The following is a 24,745-nucleotide window of genomic DNA, read 5'->3' on the forward strand; positions in this document are numbered from 1 at the left end:
GTGCTTCTAACAATTTACCTACCCACACCCAAAAGGGGCTGGGGGTAAGAAGTCCCATTTTTAACGATAAATCTGTTCAGGAGCTTTCACCAAAGCCATGGAAATCTGCCCTAGTTATAAAAATAGCAGTGGGAGACAAAGTCAACAGAATCATGAGGGAAGTAACAACCCTTGCTGAGAAAGGAAGATTTTTTAAAAGAAGAGCCTTGAATTTTGGACTTCTTCCTCCGTTTTGCTCCCCGGGGTTGTGGCAAAAGTTCCCCTCTTTGATTTCAGCTGGCCTCAGACATCTGTTTGGAGGCTTAACAGAACATCCAGAAAACCTGAGGAAAACCTGATTACTACGGAGTAATCAGGAAAACAAGCTACGTGTTAATGGCCATCCCACTTCCGTTGTAGATTTCCATGAAGTTGTTGAATGTGATTTACAAAGGACTTTTCATTTTCAAAAGGTGAGTCTGATAAACCCACACATCACAAAGAGCTTGTGTTTTAGTTTGGATTTTTGCAGGCTCTGCACATCCATCCACACTGTGGTCTTTCAAGCACAATTTAGACCAGCATGGCTGATTGAAAAATTCTGGGAATTGCAGTCCACAAGTCTTAAAGTTGCCAAGTTTGGAGACCCCTGTCTGCAAACACAGCCCGTTACTTTAACCATCGCTTAATGTGTTGTAAGAATTTGGATAAGACTTTCGTGGCATAAGGCAGGCTCTCCTGGAAAGTGTTCCACAGGATTGGGACTGAGGCTGGGAATTCTGGAAGCTGCAGTCCCAACACATTTCAGGGGGTGCCATATTGGAAAATGGTCAAATAGGTCACTGAATATGTTGCCACAAAGAACAGCAGAAAAGGATAATAGCAGTGTTTGGGCTTTTCAGTGTGAAAAGAGATACACGATTAAGGGGAGCTTGTACAACAGAGCTTTTAAGAAAACTGTAAGGCAACCAAAGCCAAGAGAATTGTACTGATGCAGGCCAAATCCCTAAACACCATCAGTGCTAGTAGGAAGTGGTGTTTTCTCTCTGTTTATATACAATGGTATAGTTGTAATTGTTCATACTGAAGTGTACATAAACAAAGTGCAAACCCCCCTCCCTTCTGATAATGTTACCTAGCTGGATCAATGTCTGCAAGAAAACCACCCAGCTCAGAGAGCATCAAGGACCCTACAGTTCAGCCCGAGCGACCAATATTCTCTTCTGTTGAGTTCCTAAAGTCAGTCTAAGCTTCCATGCCTACTTTATTAAAATGGAGGCAGAAAGAACAAAATGTCAAAACTATGGAAAGTTTGTTAGCTTTTTCTACACATAGAACCAAGACTTCCTAGTATGATCCTTTCCCCATTGGGGGCAGGGGATGTAGAAAGCAAGTAGCAGGTTACAGCCTTTGAACAATCTGAGGCCGTCTCAAGCAACCGAGAAGCAAAAATTGGGTCCTCATCTTTATGCCAAGGAAAAAAAGGTAACCAAATCATGAGCTTCACTGAATCTTCAAGAATCCAATTAGGGTGTAACTAAAGCAACAGCAGAGATCCCATGTTCAATGCAAGTTGTGAAACAAATAGATCACATTTCTGAATGTCCTACAGATTTACCAGTTATTACCATCAAAGCTTAACACTTAAATGTCCTAATAGGTTTGCAATTATTTAACTGCACATTTAAATTAAAAAAAAACCAATACTTAAAATGCTTTGTAAGAATATTCATTTGAGAAACAGAAACAACACTGATGTGAATTACAATCCAATTTTTGAGGCAGTAGAAGAGGGAGAAAATGTGCTGCAATTCTTAACTAGGCACAGCAGAAAAGTGCTTGGTGTATTTTTTTTAATATCCAATGAAAAATCATTTCTTTGTATATAATTAGCAGAAGATAAAAACGGTTGCAAAATCTATAAGCAAAAGCACAATTTATTTACTCAATAAAAATTATTCCTAGGATATATACAGCATAGAAGAAACAATCTGATGTGTTTCCAAGCAGTTGCCTTAAGACTAATTGATGAATTCGTAAGATTTAATTCGATAAACCACTCGCTTGGGAGGGAGGGGGAATCCCAGGACGTTTTATTCAAAGAGCTTCTCTTCCACCTCCAAGCAAGGAATTAAACTTTCAGAGACACAACTTTTAAAACATCCCAATTAAAAATATACAAGTCACTAGAAAGAAGTTTTGCTGAAAGCCACAAAGGCCTGATGCACAGTGGTTAGAAATATGGTGCACAAAGAAAGTATCTGCGTTCAGAGCAAGGTGGAGAGTAAGCAAATTTCACAGTGCCAAAAAAACACCACCAGCTACCTTTGCCACTTGCACTGGCGAACTGAGCCCCGCTTATCCCATTCAATTCAGTGACATTGCTTAATCACCTATGGGGCCCTTAGCTAACCACACTGATTTGGATTTGCACTACACACCAAGCCATGAAGCAGCCAGCAATCACCTTTTGCTCGAGTGTGTTGTGCAGTGCAATCTGTTGTACAACCTGACCTTTACACATAATGTGTTCATCGTGAACATTAGTTACTGGGAAATCTCAGGTGAGCGAAGCTGCTGTCGCAGCAGCAAATGTGCCCCCTTTAATCTTTCCACAAAGAGCTCTGCAGCCAAACTATGGAAGCATCGCGTGCCTCAGAGGCTGCAGAGGACTTGCTCAGCTCAGTTATCTTAATTCCCAATGTTCCCCCCCAAAAAATAATAAAAACAATAATAATAATAATAAAATAATAATAATAATAATAATAATAAATACTGATGAAAGCTGGGCTCTTTGCCATGAGGCTTGCCCAAGGTGGACAATCGCACCATGTGCTCTTGTGGCTAAACACAGTGGAGGGTTAAATTCTGAAAATGTTTGCACAAAAGCGCAGTGGAAAAGTCACTGACCTGTACAAAAAGCTTTTACCGTTTTTAAAACAAAAGTGTTTATTTAAACAAGCATAAGCAATTAATTAAGATATTTCCACAGCAAGATAAATATCCCAGTTAAACTATCAGGTCATTCTATGGTGTTCCATAGTGTTGGGCTTAAGACAGCTGTACAGTGGGAGGGAGGGGCTCAGGTTAGTGTTATTTACATTACCATGTTCAATACCCTATACAAGAAAGGAGCTAAAATCAGACGTGGGAGATGACTTTGACTGTTCTGCCAGGGGAGCGGAGGTGTTTCACTTTCATCCACAGGCTGCATACGGCTAAGTGACTCGTTAGTCGAGGCCTCCAGCATTCAACACACATTGGGGTCAGGTGGGACCGAGAACTTGATTTGTGTTGAAAAACTGAAAGTATACAACAGCCAAGTGTCTTTGGGCAAATATAGTTTTTTCTTTTCTTTTCTAATTGACAACACAAACCTGGTCTTATTTTAGGAACCTTAATTGAGAAGGTTTTGCTCTCTTTTTTTTTTTAAAGAAAAAAGAAATTCCATTTCATAAGAGGAAGTCACACTATTCTTTGTTTTGTATTTATAACCACCACACAAAAAGTGGCCGTTGCAAGCAGCGTCTTGCCCATCACTCCCTCATCATGTAATCAGCTGAAAGGATACCGCGGTGGCTTAGACAACACTCTCCCGGTTAGCCGAAGCCAGAACGGCTCGGCGGCAAATTGGGCAAGTGGAATTTTCGGATAGCCAGCGATCTATGCAGTGCACATGATACTCGTGGGAGCAAGGTAGTTTTCTAAGCTTATTCCCCTCGGTGTATTCGGTGATACAAACACTACAGGTTTTCAGAGCGTCGCTCTCGCCAAAATTCCTCATGGCGAGGTTGTCGATTTGTTCTTTGGTGAGTCCTCTGGGCTGGTCATCGTCTTCTTCATTAAGCAGAAAAAACTGGGCCAAGCTAAGGAATGGCAAGGAGCCACTTTCTTCAAAAGTAACGGAGCCCCTTGCGTTCCGCCCCTCCCGTCTCGGGCCGGCCGTGGGGCCCCCTTCAGGGCTGCCTTCATAGGCCTCTCCCAATCCAGCCTCAGGAGCCTCAGGGATCGAGTGGCCATTTCCGCTGCCCACTCCGGGCTGAGGCTCTGCCATCTCCACATTCGGGGCTGGTGCCGAGCCCCCGGGGTCGGCATCGCTATCGCTGTACATGAAGTAACTGAGCTCACCAAAGCCAGTCATGATTTGTCTTAACATGGTTTGAATGGCAACTGAGGTGGTCTCGCTCAGGCCCGTGTTCAGGATTCTGCGAATGGGAATCCTAATGGTGCTGACATAAGTTCTCACCCCCGCCCTTTCCGAGCGTGAAAAGGTACGTCTAAACCCCCCTCGCTCACTTTCATAAGTGACCGTATTGTTTGGCGTCTGGGACCTGGATCGAGTTCGGTTGGCTATGCTGTCTCTCTGCCTGTATTCTCCCGGACGAACCCGTCTCACTTGCAAGTCAAGCACTATGGTCGGGGGTCTCTGTCCAGGGGCTGGGGGCTCCGCACTGCCAGTCGTTTCTGAAGAACTCGCTGCCTGAGGGACAGGCCTGGCTTCAGAGGTCGAAAAGAGAACAGTATTTTCAGCAGGCCCCTCGGAATTTGTGGCATGTTGACGTATGACCATGTGCTGCCTTGTTCTAGAACTTCCTTCTGCTTCAGCGACCAAGGGAAGATCCGGGGTTTGAGAAGATGTATTGTGATGTATCCTGCGAGGAGATCCACTCACTGGATTAAGAGGGGATCTACTTCTATCAGTCCTTGCCCGTGTCCTCCGCTGCTCAGGGCTTCGGCTTCTTGACCTTCTCTGGCCTCTCTGAAGAGAGATGTCTTCACTCAGTTCTTCGGGATAACTCATTTCTGAGTCAGGCTGCCTGGCCACGGGAGGAGAGGAGCTGGGCCTTACAACCGGGGGAGAGGCTGATCTCGAAGTCTCAGTGTCACTTTGGCTGTTTTCTAGGTCTTCCCCAGGGGGGGTTTCTACGGGTGGCTCCCCCTCGGCTTCTGTACTTGGGTTCCCATTATTGCGGTTGACGTTTATCTCCAAACTAAATCTGAAATCTCCACTGTTTGGATTAGTCCGGCTTACTGCTCTCCACGACTGGTTGCCTCTCTGCCCACTTCGTGTTGTATTCCCAGTTTGCCGAACTGAATTAAGCCAATCTATTATGGAATCGCCATTAGACACATCTTCTGCGGATTCGGAACCTGTCAAATAAAAGTAACTGCTATAGTTAGGTGGCTGGTATAATTCTGGGCTAAACATTTTCTCCAAATCTTTTACAAGTTATGATTTTATAAATAAGTTCCTTGGCCACAGAGCAAATATTTATTCTTCTAACTTTTGGACACCACAAATGCTTAACTCACCGTATCTTCCTAAATTAATCACAGCAATATCTATGGGATAGATTAATTTCACCACCTTTAATAGACTGTATCATCAAATAATTATTTGTCCAGTATTGAGCACCTGAGCAAATCCGTCAAGATGACTGTTTTATAAAGGTCAGGAAATAAGATAATTGACTGTGATACTTTGAATGAATTCCATTCTTTAAATTGGAACATTTGCAACCAATGATGTGCCAGGCAATCGTTTATCCATGCAATAAGCCCAGCATGTCGTTTCATCCAGACTGCTTCTACAATATTAATACATCGAGGCTACACACTTGGCCAGAGAGATTTGAGCCACGCTGGTTCAGGCAAGGTATCAGATAGGCATGTGCAGTTATCATGGGTAAAGCAGGCCTGCCTTGAATAAGTTCGTGTCACAGTCAGAATGCTCAGCACACCCTCCCCCCCTCTCTTAAGCCAGGAACAAAGGAGAAAAAGTACAGAGAACAGTCTGTAGAAGCCATTTCAAAGGAGGTGAATACAGAAGCTCTAGAAACTGCACCACAACAGAAGTCAGAGGCCCAACAGGAGCACAATGCCTAAATTCAAAGAGCTCCTTTTGTAAGTGGTTTGGTGAGCAATCTATTACCATAGGAACCTTAGAAGAACACTGCCTACCTCTGCTGTCTTCAGTGTGCTGCTGAGGTGGGCCTTCCTTAATTTGCTGCAGCCTTCTTAGCAGCTCTTCTTCCGTAATTTCACCTGAGGAAACAATGGGCAGGTGTTCCTGAGAAAGTCATTCACACTCATGTGCAGCCAACACTAGGGGAACCAAAGCAGAGATGGGTTTACCAAGATTACTATTAATTTGTCTCTAACATTGGGATTGCATTTTCATTTAAAGAGATGGGTGGACATATGGCAATATTCCCAACCACCCTACTCTGAAAAGTTACCATACAGGACCCAAGAAGAGGAAAGAAAAAGAACATGGAGAGAGACGGGGGGAGCAGGCACTCTAGGAGGCAGAACTTTGGCTTGCCTACTTCGGCCTGGGAAAAGAACAGAGCAAGCCTTCTGCTCAACACTGCATGTACAATGAAGAGCAGAAGGGCAAGAAATCAGAGCTGCAATGCTCACAGGCAAGGAAATGAACGGTCGTTTATAAACAAAATACTTTTAAGGGAGATCTGTGTTAAAGAGCATGAAAAAAATATTGAATTACATCTACAGAGATCAAAATAGCAAAAAAGGGGAAATGATCTTATCTCAGCTGCGGAGGGGAAACAGGGGAAGAGATCAAGAAACGTTTGCCCAATAAACAAAATAGAGCTTTAACATTATAAAATATAAAGCTATCCCTATGGTCAAATTCAGATGACTTGCTATTGATGCCCACTATAGAGTTACCTATTATGTGGGAATGTCAAATATAAGTTTATTGGGTAAGAAATTCCAGATACCATTGTTCTTGGAATAAACTCATTTGTTATATTAGCAAGCAAAGTCTTTACCGAATGTGTCATCCTGGAAAGACTGAACCATCAATAGACTTCATCTGTTAACTAAGAGAGCGAACATCTTAGCATCTCTAGAGGATTTTCTTTCAAGAGAATCATTCTTTAACCTCGCTTTGATATTGCAATTTTTCTTCAAGAGAAATGAATGGCTTTAAAAAAAAACCTATTTTATTCATTTATTTCCATTTCTACCGTGTTTCCCCGAAACTACGACCTGTCCTGATAATAAGGCCATGCCATATTTTTCCTGTGGGCAAAAATATACGCCCTCCACCGATAATCAGCCCCCTGGACAACCCCCCCCCCTCCAGCCAGGCAGAGCGCCACTCACCAACCTAGTGATATCCCGAAGGTGCCAAGTTGCAGGAGCAGGGGTGGGGGGCAAAGGCGCTCACATTGCTTGCCGCCTTGGGGATATTACTGGGTCCGTGAGTGGGACTCTACCCGGCTAGAAAGGGGGGGGGGTGCCGGGCGGCTGCTTGTGAGTGTGGTCACTTCATAGCTGCTGTGTTGTGCTGCTGCAACAGCGCAACACAGCCGTTTGCCCCTGAGGCTGTGCCCGGCTCTTCACGTGCCCGCTCACAAGAGAGCAGCCACTCGGCAACACCAAGCCAATAAGCTCCCCCCCTCCCAATAAGGCCCAAGCAACATTTTTTTTTGGGGGGGGGGAGGGCAAAAGAAAATAAGACCCTGTCTTATTTTCGGGGAAACACGGTATCACCACCCAACTCAAACAAATATTGAGTGGTGACCAATTGTACAACAATTAAAATGTGGGAGCGTCGTCCCTGGAGGCTTTCAGGAAGAGACTGGACTGTCATTTGTCAGAAATGGTGCAGGGTCTCCTGCTTGGGTGGGGGCTTGGACTAGATAATCTACAAGGTCCCTTCCAACTGTTAATCTGTTAAAAAACAATTACAATAATTTCTTCTGCCAAGTGGGAAAGAATAAAAGAAAGATTTGACATGTGGTTTTTAATGGAGTAATGGAGATCTGTATTCTGTAGCTGCATTTATTGCAGAGATCAAAATCTTTGTGAAGTCAATATTGTAGGCACCTGGGATCCTGCATGCAAAATATGCGTGTAATCCCTTATGCTCCAAAGCACCTGAGGGCAGGACCCCAAGCAATGGGTAGAAGCTCATTAAATAGAGACCCAACCTGGAACTAAGGAGAAGCTTCCTGACAGTGAGAACAATTCATTAATGAAACAGCTTGCATCCCAGCGTTCTGATGGCTTCCTCGCTGGAGATTTTCAAGAAAAGGTTAGAGAGCCATTTGCCAGGTCTCCAGCCTTTGGCAGGGGGTTGGACTAGAAGACCTCCAAGGTCCCTTCCAGATCTATGATTCTATGGCAACTATTGGGAAATTAAATAACTGCTGGATTAAGAGCAGAACAGCAAGATTCTTACTGTCTGAATGGCAAGCTAAGAAAGCAGCGTACCAGGAGTGCCTAGTAAGTTGTTATCTCTCATCAGCCTGTAATCTTCTTCACTCAGATTATTTACAAAGTGATAGAAAGCTTCTTCTCGGTCCAACCGATCCAGCTGACTCCGGCGCTGAGCTTCCGACTGATTGATATTTCCTTTATTATTAGCCTCTGAGCTTTCCATGTTGATAAAAGTAGAAAATAGTTCTAAAAATAAAAAATAAAAAAAATGATCAGCCAATTTTGGGGAGGGGGATGTTTAACTCCTTACTCCATATAGCTAAACTTCAGTGAAGAATGTATACATATATTTTGTCATTCTACAGGAACACAGAAAAACTTCAGAATCAAATTGTGATTAAAAATAGCACACCTGTCCACAAGATAGATTATGCATTATAATATTGATATATTATTTGAATCTTCTGTTTATTTTTACGCTGTTATCTGTTACCAGTAAAGTTTTAATGTCTGTATAAACAATGTGAAAATGCCTAAAACTGTAGCAATTTCAGAAATCAGAGGAAAAGCTGGGCATATTTTCTAATCCTCCAAGGAGGGGGGAAGGATGTCTGCAACTAGACAGCCTGATTATTAGAACAGGCTGGGCCTGCCAGGCAGAATAGAGGCATCAGCTGGCCCCATGACAGACCACGGTGTAACTGGGGCCCAGTCCTAGGGACAAGCTCTTCCCTGACACAAATGTATGGCCACCTCCTTCTGTGAACAGGCCAACAAGGAGGATAAGCATCAGGAGGAATGGCCTCCTCCAAAATCTAAGTCCAGAATAAGTGGTGCTGCAATCAAGAGAACCCATCAAACCATGCAAAAATACAAAAACACGCATACAAACGAATGCAGCATTCTATACACCCCCAGGATGGGCAAGAACTTCAAGCCTGAAGCTGAAAATGAGTGCTACCGAGCTACTTCCCACTACAATGAGGATACCAGCAGGAGGAAAGGCAATAAACTCTGAGAACATCCCCAGTACCTTTTCAGACATCACCCTGCTGTCCCTACTACATACAACGCTATGAATTAGCTGCAAAGCCCTTCTTTAAAGTAGAACAATGCACACCTTGCCAAGGAGCCGTTAGAGGTGACATGATTTGAGGCATTAAACTTCATGAATACGATAGCAAGGATGATCAATCATCCAATATGGTGGAAGATGGTAGAGTCTGCATGTCCTCCAACTGATTCCACCTATTTATGATTTATATTTTTTTTATTTCTTAATTGCCCATCTCCCTTGGAGACCAGATTATCTAGATCTTCTATTACTTTTAGCATAAATGGTGCACTTGCTTTATCACTCATTCAGAAAAAGCAATCTGCTGTAAATAGATTTCACCTCAAACATTAACTTCATTACTACCACCTATTCCGCTGATAAAGTACATGTGTCTTATATTTCCCTCAATGCACAAATGAGGTGAAGGGACTCCAAACCGATGTCTGCCACCAGCCTCTACATCATAGAGCACCCAGGCACAGTATGTTTTCATTCTAAAGTATTGGCCCTCACGCCTCGCAAGAGGTTGCTAGTAATAAGGTGTGACGAGCAGATAATCTCAACTATGACTTTGTGGTCAAAGGCAGGCAGGTCAAATGAAGCCAAGAGCAATTTGACAGCAATAGTTCTGTGGCTAAATCAACTCCATTTAATCATGCAAGACGATCTTAGTATGGGACAGACCAATATCTATACTTATAAGATTATCACAATGACTGAAGTGGGACACTAGTTTTCTTATAGTTTGTAAAATAACTGCTTCCACTGTGTGGAGAAGAGGATGCTACACAGCATCGGGTTAAATTAAGACTAACCTAGTGTTTCTCAACCTTGGCAGCTTGAAGATAAGTGAACTTCAACTCCCAGAATTCTCCAGGCAGCTCTGGGAATTGAAGTTCACACATCTTCAAGGTGCCAAGATTGAGAAACAATGGACTAACCGAAAACTAGATTTCTCCGGATATTCCCACCCACATGTTGTTAAAGATACACAACTGTGTCTCCTGAGCTTTCAGATATCCACTTAACCCCAGGCACTGCTAGGCTGAGCTATATTCTGCCTTTGGTACTTAACTAAAAAGGTCCTGGGAAAGTCAGATTTAAAACTGGCAGAGCTATGGCAACCTCAAATCACGAACCAGAATTAGGTTCCACTATGGCACAATTCTCGTCAGCCGCAAGCATGTTATTGCATGTCCAATCTGCATTATCTACCTGATAATACGGGTAGCCCTCGACTTACAATCACAATTGAGCCCAAAGTTTCTGTTAAGTGAATTTTGCCCCATTTTACGTCCTTTCTTGCTACAGTTGTTAAGTAAATCACTGCAGTTCTTAAGTCGCAACAGTTGTTTGAATGAATCTGGATTCCCCATTGACTTTGCTGGTCAGAAGGCAGAAAAAGAGGATAGTGCAATCCTCATAAATGTAGGTCAGTTGCCAAGCACCTGAGTTTTGATCACGTGGCCATAGGATGCTAAGTGTGAAAAAGTCAAAAGTCAATTTTTTTCAGTGCCATTGTAACTTCGGCCACTAAACAAACTGTTGTAAGTTGAGGATTACCTGTATGAGACTCGCTCCCCAGCCAATAACCTGAACAATTGTTATCTTTTTTACCGCATATCACGTATGCCTGGATTCTAGCTGGATGGAGCAATTTGTCTTCCTTAGGACGAATCTGCCCTGTGTCAACATCCCGACCACCGGCAGTTGCTTGGCTACCTCCCAGATAGGGGGAAGAGGGAGACATCAACTCACCTGGATCACACACATAGCCAGCCATTTGCTCATCTAATGAATCACCCTGCAATGAATCCTTAATCATGACATCCAAGATGAGCCAACTGGGTGTTAGGTTTCTACTACAGAACTAGCAAGAGGCCTGCGGTTATTTGTTCTGGTTCACAAACAAGACTACTGAAAGAAAGGCAAGCCAATGGCCTATGGGTGCAATAGGAACATGCAAAATATTCTGAGCTTAAAATGTCCCTATCTCAGTACATAGGGCCTTTCGGCTTGTGTTCCAGAGTTCTATCCCAAGCTTCAATCAAAATAAAGAATTTTATAGCACTTTGAGCTCCCTATCTCATCTTTTTTAAAAAAAAAAAAACTGGTAGATTAGCCCATAAAGCAGCAGGTATTGGTCTTCTTCCTACAGGAGCATTTGGGTGAAGGATGAGATGGGGGCAAGACAGTTCAGAAAACCATTCTGGATGTAAGATTATTAGCTCTATTTTCTTCTATAATTTGGGTAGTAAGAAATTCTCAGCATGGATAACTATAAAAACTGAGAATTATTGAAGGGCAGATACATGTTCCTATTCTCTTCTGTAACATTTGGGGGGGACAGGAGCCGGTTCTGTGGAGAGGGCAGTTTTTCCACAGACCGGAAGGCATGGCTCCGTGTGCTGCCTACATCCCACACATGCACAGATGGGGTTTCATTCCCTTTCTTGGATCAGCTCCTGGCGGGCTGCGGACTGATGCCTGTCTGTAGCCCAGAGGTTTGGGATCCCTGCTCTATAACATAAAGTGTTATAAATTTGGTTCTGGCACAATAATGGATATTCAAATTATTTTAATAGAATTTTCTTAGGAGGCTATTTTTCCTATTTGATACACATTTAATACCATGATGCTTTTGGAACATCTACATGCCAAATGACAAACAGGCCAAACTTAAACTGATATTTTTTACCCTCAGAATTACTCGAACAACAAAATAAACGTTAGCAGCTTGTTCGAGGCACATGTACAAAGAAGCAAATAGTGGCTGTGTTTCTGAGGAACAGTTGTAAGCAGAAAGAAAACATGCGAGTCCTGGTACAGGAAGACAGGTTTGAGTAACATTCCTCCTCAGAAAATTATGGCAATGACCAATTCTGAAGTAATACCAGCAATGAATTTTCGGCCTTGAACTACATGCACTGAAATCTTTTTCTTTTATTTACTTTAAGCTATTATTTTAGCTTAGTTTTTTTCCTACTTGGAAGCAGCATTTCCCACATTACCACAATGTCAGCAACAGACAACCGCCTCCCTGCCATTTGCAAATCCTGGATATCAATAAACAGGAAATAACTAGATACCTAATGCCAATGCTAGTCATCAGTGGCTAAGATGTATTGTAATTTTTCTGCTTATTTATTATCTGGAGAAAATTGTTACAGATAACTAATGACTAATCTCCTTCACAATGCTTAAGAAGGACTTATTTCTTGGATTTCTAAACCGCCCCCTCTCCCAGAAAGGGACTCGGGGCGGTGTACAGTCAAATGCAGATAAAAATACAATAGTAATATAAAACAATTAAATACATTTGGATGGAGGAGATAAGGCTGTACAAGAAATAAATAGACTATAAAAACCCTAAAAACAGCCCAATTAAAACCCAAGCCCAATTAAGATATATCCCGGGAGGTAAACTAAGAGAGTGCCAGGCCAGCTGATTGAAATATGTGAGTCTTTAATTTCTGACGGAAGGAACGGAGGTCGGTGGTAGTTCGAATGTCGGGGGGGGAGGTCATTCCAGAGGGTTGGGCCCATCACAGAGAAGGACCTACTCCTAGGTGTCGCCCGCTGGCATTGCCTAGCGGACGGCACCAGGAGGAGTCCCTCCCTGTGTGAGCGGATAGGTCGCAGGGACGTGTGTGGAAGGATGCGATCCTGCAGATAACTAGGTCCTATGCCATGGAGCGCTTTAAAGATGGTGATCAGTACCTTGAAACGCACCCGAAAGGCCACAGGTAGCCAGTGCAGCTCACGCAGGAGAGGTGTTACGTGGGAGTAATGTGTACTCCCCATGATAACCTGCGCGGCTGCGTTCTGAACTAGCTGCAGTCTCCGGATGCGTCCCAAGGGAAGCCCCATGTAGAGGGCATTGCAGTAGTCCAGGCGAGACGTCACCAGTGCATGAGTGACCGTGCGCAGGGCACTCCGGTCCAGTAGGGGGCGCAATTGGCGCACCAGGCGAACCTGGTGGAACGCCCCCCTTGCCACGGCTGCCACATGGTCCTCCATTGACAGCTGGGCATCAAGGAGGACGCCCAAATTGCGCGCCCGCTCCACAGGGGACAGTTGTTCGCCCCCTATGGCCAGCGATGGCGTCAGCTGGCTGAACCGAGGTGCCGGTACCCACAGCCAGTCAGTCTTGGAGGGGTTGAGTTTGAGTCTGTTGTCCCCCATCCAGACCCCGACGGCTTCCAAACACCGGGACATCACTTCGACAGCCTCGTTGGGGTGGTTTGGGGTTGAAATGTACAGCTGAGTGTCATCAGCGTACAGGTGGTACTCAACCCCAAAACCACGGATGATCTCACCCAGCGGCTTCACATATGCGTTGAACAGGAGAGGCGAGAGGACCGACCCCTGTGGCACCCCACAAGTGAGTGGCCTCAGGGACGACCTCTGCCCCCCTGTCAACACACATTGCTTCCGGTCGGAGAGGTAGGAGCCGAACCACCGCAAAACGGTGCCTCCGACTCCCATCCCCTCCAACCGGCGCAATAGGATACCATGGTCGATGGTATCAAAAGCCGCCGAGAGGTCTAATAGGACCAGGATAGAGGAACAACCCCTATCTCTGGCCCTCCAGAGATCATCAACCAACGCGACCAAGGCTGTCTCTGTGCTGTGCCCGGGTCGGAAGCCGGACTGGCGTGGGTCTAGATAGTCGGATTCGTCCAGGTGTCGTGGAAACTGCTGCACCACCACATTCTCAACAACCTTCGCCAAAAAGGGGAGGTTGGAGACTGGACGGTAATTAGCTAGCTCCATTGGGTCGAGCGAAGGTCTCTTGAGCAAGGGTCTCACCACCGCCTCTTTCAAGGCGGTTGGTAAGTATCCCTCACCCAATGAGGCGTTCACCAGGCCCAGAAGCCAGCCTCGTGTCACCTCCCATGCTGCCAGTACCAGCCAGGAGGGGCACGGGTCCATTGAACATGTGGTGGGCCGCAGCCGTCCACGTAACCTGTCCAAATCCTCGGGGGCAACAGAGTCAAACTCCTCCCAGAATGGTCTCTCAAGACTCGCTGTTGACGGCTCGTCTGGTCCACTGACGGGGGTCCATCCTGTTTACCAAGAATTTGGTAAAAATTCTTCATTCTCAATTACTGTCTAAAAATAAAAAATTAGGCGAGACAGCATACACTAAAAGTAATTACAAAGTAATGTTATCAAAAAGTAAAATATACAGGTACAGCACTCAAATCAAAATCTAATAGCCATAATTCCACATAAACTTTCAAATTACACTTTTACCAATACGAACAAACCTCTCCACAAGTTGAGAGGTTTAACAGAACAGAGTTGGAAGGGCCCTTGGAGATCTTTTAGTCCAAGCCCCTGCTCAGGCAGGAAACCTTATACCATTTCAGATAAATAGTTGTCCAATCTCTTCTAAAAGTCTCGTGTTGGAGCATTCACAACTTCTGAAGGCAAGCCATTCCACGGGTTAATTATTCTCACTGTCAGGAAATTTCTCCTTAGTTCTAGGTTGCTTCTCTTCCTTGATTAGTTTCTATCCATTGTTTCACGTCTTGCCCTCCGGTGTCTTGGAAAAAAGGTTGACCTCCTCTTCTTTGAGGTGGTCCCATAAATATTGGAACACTGCTATCATGTGTCCCCTAGTCCTTCTTTTCACTAAAGATACCCAGTTCCTGCAACTGTTTTTTTGTATGTTTTAGCCTCTAGCCTCCTAATCATCCTTGTTGCTCTTCTCTGCACTCTTTCCAGAGTCTCAACATCCTTTTTATGTTGTGACCACCAAAATTGGATGCAGTATTCCAAGTGTTTCAATAAGACTTTATAAAACAGTACAAATACTTCATGTGATCTTTATTCTATCCCTCTATTAATGCAACCTAGGATTCCACTGCCTTTTTTGGCTTCTGCCACCCATTGCTAGCTCATATTTAAGTGATTGTACACTTGGACTCCAAGATCTCTCTCACAGTTACCGGAACTGAGCCATGTTTCAACTAATCTGTACCAGTATATTCAGTTATGCTTTCCTAAGTTAGAACCTTACATATCCCTCTACTGAATTTCATTTTGTTAGATAATTTACAGTGCATCACATACATATGCTCATTTGGACTTAGGAACAAAACAGATTTAGAAACAGCTTCTTAGAATGCTGAAGAGTTCTGTCTGGATAGCAAAGATCTGAAATCCAAGGAAACTGTTGTATTCCCTTTACTTGTAAGTAAGATTATTACTTGCCACGTTTCAACAACAGTACCTGGAACGGAAGCATTATCCTTTCAACATGTTTTACCACTAACAATAGTTTTTAATGCCTTCTCTTAGTAATGTACTACATTTTGGGGAGCAGACTAGAACCAACCAGAATTTAAATGGGTGTATCCAGACTTGGGAAACTCAGGTATGGAAACAAAATGTAGACTGAGAAGGTAGTTTTGAGCAGGACTATTCTAAGTTCCAGAAAGCATTAGTGGAAGTTTTCGATGCCAAAGAAAGAAGATGAGAAGACAGGCGCCTTGGGTTCTTGAACACTAATAACTTAAACTTTTCCTGAGAATTAGGTGGATTAAAATAGGCTAAAACCTTAGATTTAAACTTACAGAGTGAATTTAAAAAAAATTCCATCTCCAAATTCATCTTTCCCAGTAGTTGAATTTCCCAAAGCGGAGTCATAAACCCCAAATCTGTTATCCTGTGATGCCTAAAACATTTACTCCAATCTGATGAAAAGAGGAAGGAAGAAAAATGACTTTTATAGGTCCCATCGCTACCCAGGGCAGACTTCGAAAGCCTGACTTCATTTGATGCAGGATGTCTGATTTTTCACCCTACTTCTCTACTCCCAACACACATGAACATTTAGTGTTTAGGTGGTGTTTCGACTTTATGTAGCATTCATTATGCATTAATAATTCCCCCAAAACTCAAGTACTCTAAACAGATTATAAAATCGCTTAGAGGCATTAAAATAATTAGCAAAAAAATAGATAGGAAAAGTCTTCTATGACTGAACCGTACTTTGCAAAGAGGAGTCAGTGGCAGTCTACACCAGGACTAAAATATACATTTTGGAATTTGGGGGTGCGCATGTTCAGATTTGAACCAAAATGGGGGTATTCAAGGCTGAAGGGCTCCTTGGCAAGAGCAAGGATGGATCCCTGGGATAGCAGCTATGGATGAGGGACAGCAAGTTATGGAGAACCTTGGTGTGAGGACAAGCAAGTGGGATATACTGTACTAACATTGCAGCTTGTTCCATTCTGCAATGACCACCTGTGGCAGCAAGGAAAGCCACATAAATGACAGTGAAGGGCAACACCCAAGCCATGTCCTACCTATACTAGCTCATCTAAACAGTTCAGACTTCTCTAAGTTCAGAGCAAGCACCATTTCTCATTTATGGATGTGCCTGAAATAAGAAACAAAAGTCGTTGTCTGCTTTAATACAGGCATTATTAAGTGCTTGGTGAAAAGGGAATTTTGGGCTGAGGGTGAAAAGATGTTAGTACAGGAGCTAATTCTGAATTCTTATGAGGGAAGCATACCTTAAGCAGAGTCTTCTTCCCTATAACCACACACCTAACTTGTCTTTGTGAAGACATCTGGAAGGCTCCCGAGAATAACTGAAGAGACAAATATGAAGCAAGGAGCTAATCTCTGCAAACCCCATTATAAAATCAGGATCCAATTATCTAGTAATTGAACTAGATTTAAAAAGAGCTCATAAAACAGGGGGGAAAGCCTCTACAAATTACAAGCCTTTTTCTAGATTGAGATAAACGTAACTCACAATAATAGCATTGTAATGTAGCTTAGTGAATGCAAGATCCACTTATTAAATTATAATGTTCAATTCTATCAGCAAAACTGAATCAAGAGTTTTTCAATATACAGTAGTGCTTGGCAGACAATCAGACCTTTGCCTTTCAGATGAGCCACTGTAACTGTTCTTTAAATTAAATGGAGCTAATGATCAGTGCCTAGAGAACCATATCATAAGAGGCCTCTTGCTTTCATCCAAATGGATAAGCAGAAAAAACCAGATTATCTGAAATATACAACTGGAAGGAGGGAGGGAGTTAATATTGTGATGAAAGTTTAATTTATTGTCATCTTCTGGATATTGTACATGCAACAGAAATAGGATTTTAAGAACTTATAACAAATATTAAGATTAGGTCTGGAAAAACTTGGGCCTCCAATCTCTTCCCCAACCTACTTTGTACAGGAAGAAATGTTCAGACATTTTTGAAGAGTCATTTCTGAGTAGAAAAGCACTCATTTTCTCTTTGTTGATGTTGCAAGGCATATCAATAAATAAATAAATAAAATAAACCTTACTCCCACCCACTGAGGTCACTTAATGTCACTTTAAATCCTAACTGATGATTGGAGACAAGGAGTCCTGGAGGTCAATAATGTTGAAAAAGAAAGAGGCATTGCATCTCTTCTCCAGAACTCAATACCACATGTAGCAAGTTGAGAATTTTGATATTTCTTTCATTTTGGAACTTCTGAAGTTTTTTAAAAAAGATAAATGTTGTATTATGATTCAACGTTCCACATTAGAGCAACATCTTTGGTATGACTTGCAATTTTGGGTCAAATTGAGCATGTTTTGCAGCAAACTGCCCCCTACTGTTATGCCAAAATGTGTTGTTGCTGTTTAAATACCAATTTCACTACAGGTGGACCTCAACTTATGACCCCAATTGAGCTCAAAATCTGTTGCTAAATGAGAATTTGTTAAGTGAGCTTTCTCCCATTTTATGACCTTTCTTGCCACAGATAAGTGAATCAGTGCAGTTGTGTTAGTAACATGGATGTTAAGTGAATTTGGCCTCCCTGTTGACTTTGCATGTCAGGAGGTCACAAAAGGGCATCACATGACCCTGGGACACTGCAACTGTCATATAAGCCAGTTACCAAGCACCTGAGTTTTGATCATGTGACTGGGTGGGGTGCCACAACAGTCGCAAATTTGAAAAACAATCATAACTCACTTTTTAAAGTGCTGTTGTTTAGTGACTTCAGAAGGTCACTAAACAAGCTATTGTAAGTCGAGGACTACCTGTACTTAAATGTTACAGGTCAGATGATCAAAATTCTATATTTTACTTTGTTTTAACTTGGACCGTAGTGAGTTAGTAGTTTGATGCTGCACTACTCGTAGAAATTATAAATGCATAAAAAGTATTATTACTACTGGTACTTCTACAGAGATACCGATTTTATATATATTGATACAAAAACTATGAGTGGCTCAAAGAGCATGGAAAGAAACATGCTCAGCTTCACAAGAAAGTCCTGCACATGGATGAGAGAACAAATGAAAGTATATATCATCAAGAGTTTGAAAGAATAAAAATGGAAATGGGTCAGTCACATAGCAAGAACAACTGATGACAGGTGGACCAAGGGAGTCATAGAACGAATAAAAAGGGCCCACAAAAGAGATCTATAGTAAGATGGATGAACGACATCAGCAAGCATCGTGGGCCCAACTGGCAAAAGAAAGTTCAGGACCGTTTTGGTTGGAAATACGTGGAAGAGGCCTTCATCCTACAGTGGATAAGACAACAGCTAGAATGATGATGACACACACACACATATCTAATCAATCTAATCTAATCTATCTATCTATCTATCTATCTATCATCTATCTATCTATCTATCTATCTATCTATCTATCTATCATCTATCTATCTATCTATCTATCTATCTATCTATCAATCATCTATCTATCATCTATCCTATCGTGCACTTACAGTTGCCCAGTATTATTCGTATTATTAAGAGGACAGAGAATTTGTTTTAAAGTGTGATTGACTGATTGACTTGTCCTTGGCAAAGAGTTGCCAATTCATTGGACTTATCTTGTTCAGGGTGATGATTGATTCAAAAAAAAAACCCCACAATCAGAGCTGTTTTACCCAGAATCAGCAAGTTGAATCAGATTGGCTTTGGGCCAGATGCTGTGCTGAAAAGCTCTTCTGACCTGCCACTGAAATGGCATGAGGCAAACTGCATGACCATGTCAAGCTAAATCTGCCCAAGGTCTGCATGGACCCATTCATTATAAACCAGTCTAAAAAGTGGTTCCTCATGAAATGAAGGGCTTTTTAATTTCTCTATATTAAGGAACTGATGGAAACTGAATGGGAAAAAACAGGTCAGAATAACAGGGATACAAAGGCCTTTAGGAGGTTACAATGTGCTTGATGACTGAAAAGGCATTCAAATTGGTGGCAGCTGAAGGCCAAAATATCTGGACAGCACCTGGTGCCTAATCCGCCAAAAGGTTGTACAGATGCACTTGGGAAATTCTGTTTTTTGAAGTCAAAGATAATAAAATTATAAATAAGAGAATAACAGAGTTGGAGGTCTTCTAGTCCAACCCCCTGCTCAAGCAGGAGATCCTATACCATTGCAGATAAATAGCTATCCAGTCTCTTCTTAAAAGCCTCCAGTGATGGAGCATCCCCAACTTCTGAAGGCAACCTGTTCCACTGATTGATTGTTCTCATTGTTAGCAAATTTCTCCTTAATTCTAGATTGCTTCTCTCCTTGATTAGTTTCCATCCATTGATTCTTGTCTTGCCCTCTGGTGCTTTGGAGAATAGATTGACCCCCCTCTTCTTTGTGACAGACAGCTATCATGTCATTTCTAGTCCTTCTTTCCTGGATTAGACATACCCAACTCCTGCAATCTCTGTTCTTCAGGTCAAGGATATTCTTTCAAAAAGTGAACAAATTTCATCCCACCCTCCATCCTCATAATCAGCACTGGCAGTTTCTTTGAAACTAAGGTCACAGCAGGATTTTAAACTGATAGCTGCAGTTCAGTGCAACTAGGGTGAACATGTACAAAATGTTAAGGATTTGGTTCTACATGAATCTCCTTACTGGTTAAAAAGAAGAAAAGAAAACCATTTTGTCAGTAGAAATGTTTCACAAGGTCATTTTCCAAAATTCTTTTTGGAGCTTGTGGTGAAATGATCTGGACATTTCTGCCTTCTTTTAACCAGTTTTTCTACACATATGAAAAACCAATAGAATGGACAGTATTGATCCAATTGAATATAACAAGGCTTACAAAATTTATCAACATCAAAAAATTATGTTAGAACAGATTATCATTCTGAACCAGATCCAACCTTCAGAAGATCATGTAAACATCCACATATACCGTAGTTTCCCGAGTTTTCAAAAGTTAATCACTTTAGCTACCTTGGAAAAAGAAAAAATAAATCAAAGCCGCACTTCCCAAATCTTGTAACTTATAGTTTTAGGCAATTTTACTAGAAGCCTCCAACTACTGTAAAGAAAGTGTTAGTTAGGCAATGGTGAACACTATCTTATGTTCCCTTGCACCTCAACCCTCTTCTCTTTCTCATGCTCTTCCTGTTCATTTTTATTTAAGTACAGAAAAGATGGTTTCAACCTCTTAGATATTATGTAATTAAAAACTCAGACCAAACATTCCTTTCCTGCTGAAGTCTTTTTTCCTGCACTTGTTGCCTTGTTGCATGACTATACAAATATTTGATAATTGTCAAACAATTAACATAGTAAGTGCTAATCAAGGGTAGAATCTGGAATGCAGGCTTTATTGTATAAAACTATGGAAAATGGCGTGTGGAGAGAAAAGATGGAAATATCTGACTGGTTTTTATTCTTTTAACAAAGGCTGGAGATGCAAAAAAAAAGCCAATAGAGAAACACTAGATGCCTAAACTGCATTTCTGACTAGAAGTAGCAGAACATGGCAGGCAGAGTAAAACAGAAACCTCTAGAGGTACTGAGAACTGTGCACTTGGAATGCTCGAAGTAGTTTCCATTCAAGCTAGATTGAGCTACAAATTGCCCAACAATCCTTATTTTCAAATTGTCTTAAATTAAAATAGTTTTAAGTTGACAAAAGAAATCTTCCAAATGTTGAACTTCAGAATTTAAATGCATATTTCATGTTAATCAACTGTTGAGTTGACTCAATATTCTTATAAACCATTTTTCTATTTTTTCCATTAGTTTATATGCATTTGTGAGTCCCTTTTGGGAGAGGGGGTGGTATAAAAGTTTGAAATAAAGTAAAGTAAAGTAAAGTAAAGTAAAGTAAAGGTTAGGGTTTTTTTTAAATGGCATATTGGTTAGAAAAATAAAAGACCAATTTTTCTCCAACCAGAGCAGCCTAATTGGTCTATCAAAACATTGAAACTCTTCGTGTGAAGTTTTCCTGAACTTGGCAGGGATTCAGACTGCATCCTTAGTAGCACTGATACCCCTGGAGAGAAATAAAGCTTAACAATTATTAAGCACAGGAATAACAAATTGTTGACTTCCATGGCCAAGCAGTAATTACATTTAACTCTGTACCAATGCTCCTACTAATTATCCAAGAGCAAGCCATCACCAAATCTTTAAAAAAAGAATTAGTTTATCTTTCCTTTCAAAAAAAATCTTCTTTAGGTATTTCTCACTCACATGTGGCTTTCACTCCCCCAGGATTACAATTTTGGGTTATTTTGCAAGGGGAGGTGATCTCACTGGTCTATTGGCTTCCCATTACTTATGCCTGGAACTCCAACCCAGCACCTTTGAAGCCTCATTTCCACCACCTCCCCTTTCAAATTTCATATCTTCTCTAAAACAGTGTGATTTAAGCTCACTTCCATATCCCAAGCAGAAAATTGCATGCTAAGGAGCAGATGTTAAACAAATTGGTAGATGCTAGCAATATAGTTCCCCTCTACGTACTTCTCAAATTTCAATTAAAAGTTATTTGGGGTAACTGTCTTTTTAAAAAAAAGCTAAATACCACATACAATGAAGCCATTATATGCTAGCTGATCATTTAAAGCAAATATAATTTGACTTAAATGTCAATTATTTTCATGTTATACTTGAATCTCATTCCAGAGTTTTTGGCAGAATTCAGTACAGCCGGTAACTTAACCCATTTAACATTCTCTATATCAAACCTAGGAGTAACTCGGCATTTACTATATAATTACCTACATCCTGAAGCTAGCTATTCCTGCACATAGCCAGTATAATTGGCATTCTTGCCATCATAAAGTAGTACTGTTAACAAGTGGTTGGACTGAGCAAATTACAGAAACCCAAAAGGATGAAGGCACAAAGTAATGAAACTAGGTGCTTCCTGTTTGGTTAGGGGTGACAAATATCTGAATGGGTCCTGACCTCTACTGTAACTAACTATGAGTGAGTCTTTCTGGCATTTGATGAAATCACAGCGGTGAACCAAGGACAACCCCGAGTCCTATCATTCGATGTAGGGGCCAAATAAACTCAGATTTAAAACCAGCCTATTTCTATGGCTAAATGTCCATGGAGATTCTCAAGTCATCCAGGTCACGGTTGCCCCCCCCCCCCCCCAAGATCGGGAGGGACTATTTTTAATTTACAGACGACCCGAGTCTCTGGAACCTATAAAGGAAGCAAGGAAGGAACAGACTGCGAGCATCAGAGGGGATGACCCAGGAAAGGGAGAGAGGCCCCGTTTCCCTCTTCCTGCCTTCACCACACCCTGCGGAGACACACGGGGAGAATGGCGAGGGATTTGGGCCAGGAAGAAAATTCCCCCACCCGAAATAGGGAGGAGGGGGGCGGAGGAGAAGCGGAGGGGAGAGAAGCCCATTCGGGAACCGGAGGGGCCTCCTGGGGCAGCCAGGCCGGGTGGGGTTTCCCTGCCAGCGCCGTGACTTTCAACCAACAGCCATGACACATCAGAAGGCAGCCGGCCTCGGATCTCCATCAGAGGCGAAACTCCGGAGGAAGAGACTCAGGCCCCGCAGGCCGCCGTTCCTCCCCCTCCAGCTGTCACCGGGGGAGGGGAGGACGGGGGTCCCGATTCAGGCGGGGGCGGCGATGGCTGGGAAGTGCCTGGGGAGGCTAGGTCGCAACGCCCAGCCAGGCCCGGGCCTCGCGCTGCCCACTTAGGTCGCTCGCCCTGCAACGGGGCCCAGGGCGGGCCTCCCTCCGCCCTCCCCGTTTGGCGGAGGGGAAGGTCCGGAGGCCCCCAGCCCCGCCGGCGAGGGGCGAGGGGAGTTGCTGTCGGCGGATCGGGCGAGCCTCCCGCCTCGCGAGGGGGAAGGAAAGAGGGCAGCGGCCCCCGGCGGAGGACGGGCCTTGTTGCCGCCCGACCCGAGAGCCTCCCTCCCCCCGCAGGCCTCGCGAGCCGCCGCCGCGTCCCCCGCGCCCCTCCTCAGCCGCCCTCCCGGAGTCCGCCCGCCGCGCCCCTCGTACCGCCCCAGAGGCCGCGGCGTCGTTCCGTCCCGTCTCTCCCGCCCGCCGACGCGTCTCCTCGGCCTGGCTGGCTCGGCGGCGGCTGCGTCCCTCCCTGGCTCCGCTTCGCTCTCTCAAGCGGCCATTTTATGCTCCATTGTTACTAAGGAACTCGGGGCCGGAAACGGCGAGGGTAAGTCGGGAGGGGGGAGGGAGCACGGCGGAGGAAAGGAGCGCAAGCCGACGCGGTGATTGGTCGGGTGCCGGGCGGCGGCTCGCGCAATAGAGGAAGTGACGCGCCCGGCTTCCCTCGCCCCGCCCCGCGGCGCACGCATGCTCCCTGGACTCACCATCACTTCTCCCGTCACGTTGCTCGGCCGAAGGGAGCGGCTGGAATGGCGCAGAGCGAAAGGGCGAGGGGATCATAGAGTCCGGAGCGCCGGAGGGAGCGGCCCTATAGGCTGGCCGCCGCTGGGCGGCCATTTTGAAGAGGAGCCAAGCTGAAGGGGAGGGTCTTGGGGCGACCTGAGGGGCTTTTCTCCCCAAGGTGGAGGGAAGCGCCCACGAGCCTCTCTCCGATGCCAGAGAAGCCGCTTCAGTTCGGAAAGGCCGTTTGGTCCCTGCGACTCTCGCCTTCCCGCGGGACTCCAAGACCCATCATCCACAGCCCGGGGCCGCTTCCCACTGTGTAAACGGGGGTGGTGGTGGAGGGGGGGGTTACAGTTATCTGCAACCTCCTCGATTCCCTCCCTCCCACTATTAGGCTTCACAAGCGATAGGGGGGGGGACTACAATATCTATCCGTCCCAGCCATCAGCCAGGGACCTTTTTTTTTGCAATCCCAACGCCCCCCCCCCCCAATTACTTTTCGCTCCGCTTACCTGGCAGATGGGCTGCATCCTCCTCCTCCTTCTCCTCCTCCACCGGAACACGTGACAAGACTGACGTGCTCGTGGGCGCAGCATGATGGGTCCGGAAGTCCGGAATGTTTTGGGAACGAGGGAGGAGCCCTTGAAGGGAGAGTTCAGTCCCGGCTCTTGCACTGCCTGCCATCCTCTCCCTCACCCGTGCTTGTGGATCAAGTTCAAGCGCACGAAGCGCCCCATCATCCACAGCAGGGCCTGCCTTGCTCAAAACACGCAGTCCCTGCCAAAAAAAAGCAATGGGAGTCAGGAATGGCCTCCCAAAGGATTTCTCCCTGGTTGAGCCCCAAAGCCTTGCAAAAACGCTCCCCTGGGAGTCTCTCTGGAAGGTTCACACGTTCCTCAGGGATGAACCATGCCA

At 44.0% G+C, this 24,745-nt stretch overlaps 1 protein-coding gene across 2 annotated transcripts; it reads right to left on the reverse strand.

The window, feature by feature from the left end:
• Positions 1-2,902: 2,902 nt before the first annotated feature.
• On the reverse strand, positions 2,903-24,503 carry RLIM (ring finger protein, LIM domain interacting). 2 transcript variants are annotated; one of them, XM_081963711.1, is made up of 4 exons: positions 24,343-24,503; positions 8,227-8,418; positions 5,941-6,024; positions 2,903-5,130 (listed from the first exon to the last, which is right to left on the reverse strand). In XM_081963711.1, exons 2-4 carry the CDS (start codon positions 8,393-8,395, stop codon positions 3,560-3,562), a joined length of 1,824 nt encoding a protein of 607 aa, XP_081819837.1. In that variant the 5' UTR covers positions 8,396-8,418; positions 24,343-24,503; the 3' UTR covers positions 2,903-3,559. The 2 variants fall into 2 exon arrangements, with proteins under 2 accessions (XP_081819837.1, XP_081819838.1); XM_081963712.1 differs by lacking the exon at positions 24,343-24,503 and adding an exon at positions 23,483-23,703.
• Between the last annotated feature and the right edge of the window lie 242 nt (positions 24,504-24,745).

Source organism: Natrix helvetica (assembly GCF_964273705.1).
Source record: "Natrix helvetica genome assembly, chromosome: 11".
Lineage (NCBI taxonomy): Eukaryota > Metazoa > Chordata > Lepidosauria > Squamata > Natricidae > Natrix > Natrix helvetica.

Coding starts and splice junctions, on each gene's coding strand:
- RLIM (XM_081963711.1), bottom strand. CDS start 8,395: ATGGAAAGCTCAGAGGCTAATAATAAAGGAAATATCAATCAGTCGGAA. Junction 6,025..8,226: donor CAACTTACTAGGCACTCCTG/GTACGCTGCTTT, acceptor TTGTTTCCTCAG/GTGAAATTACGGAAGAAGAG. Junction 5,131..5,940: donor GCACACTGAAGACAGCAGAG/GTAGGCAGTGTT, acceptor TTTATTTGACAG/GTTCCGAATCCGCAGAAGAT.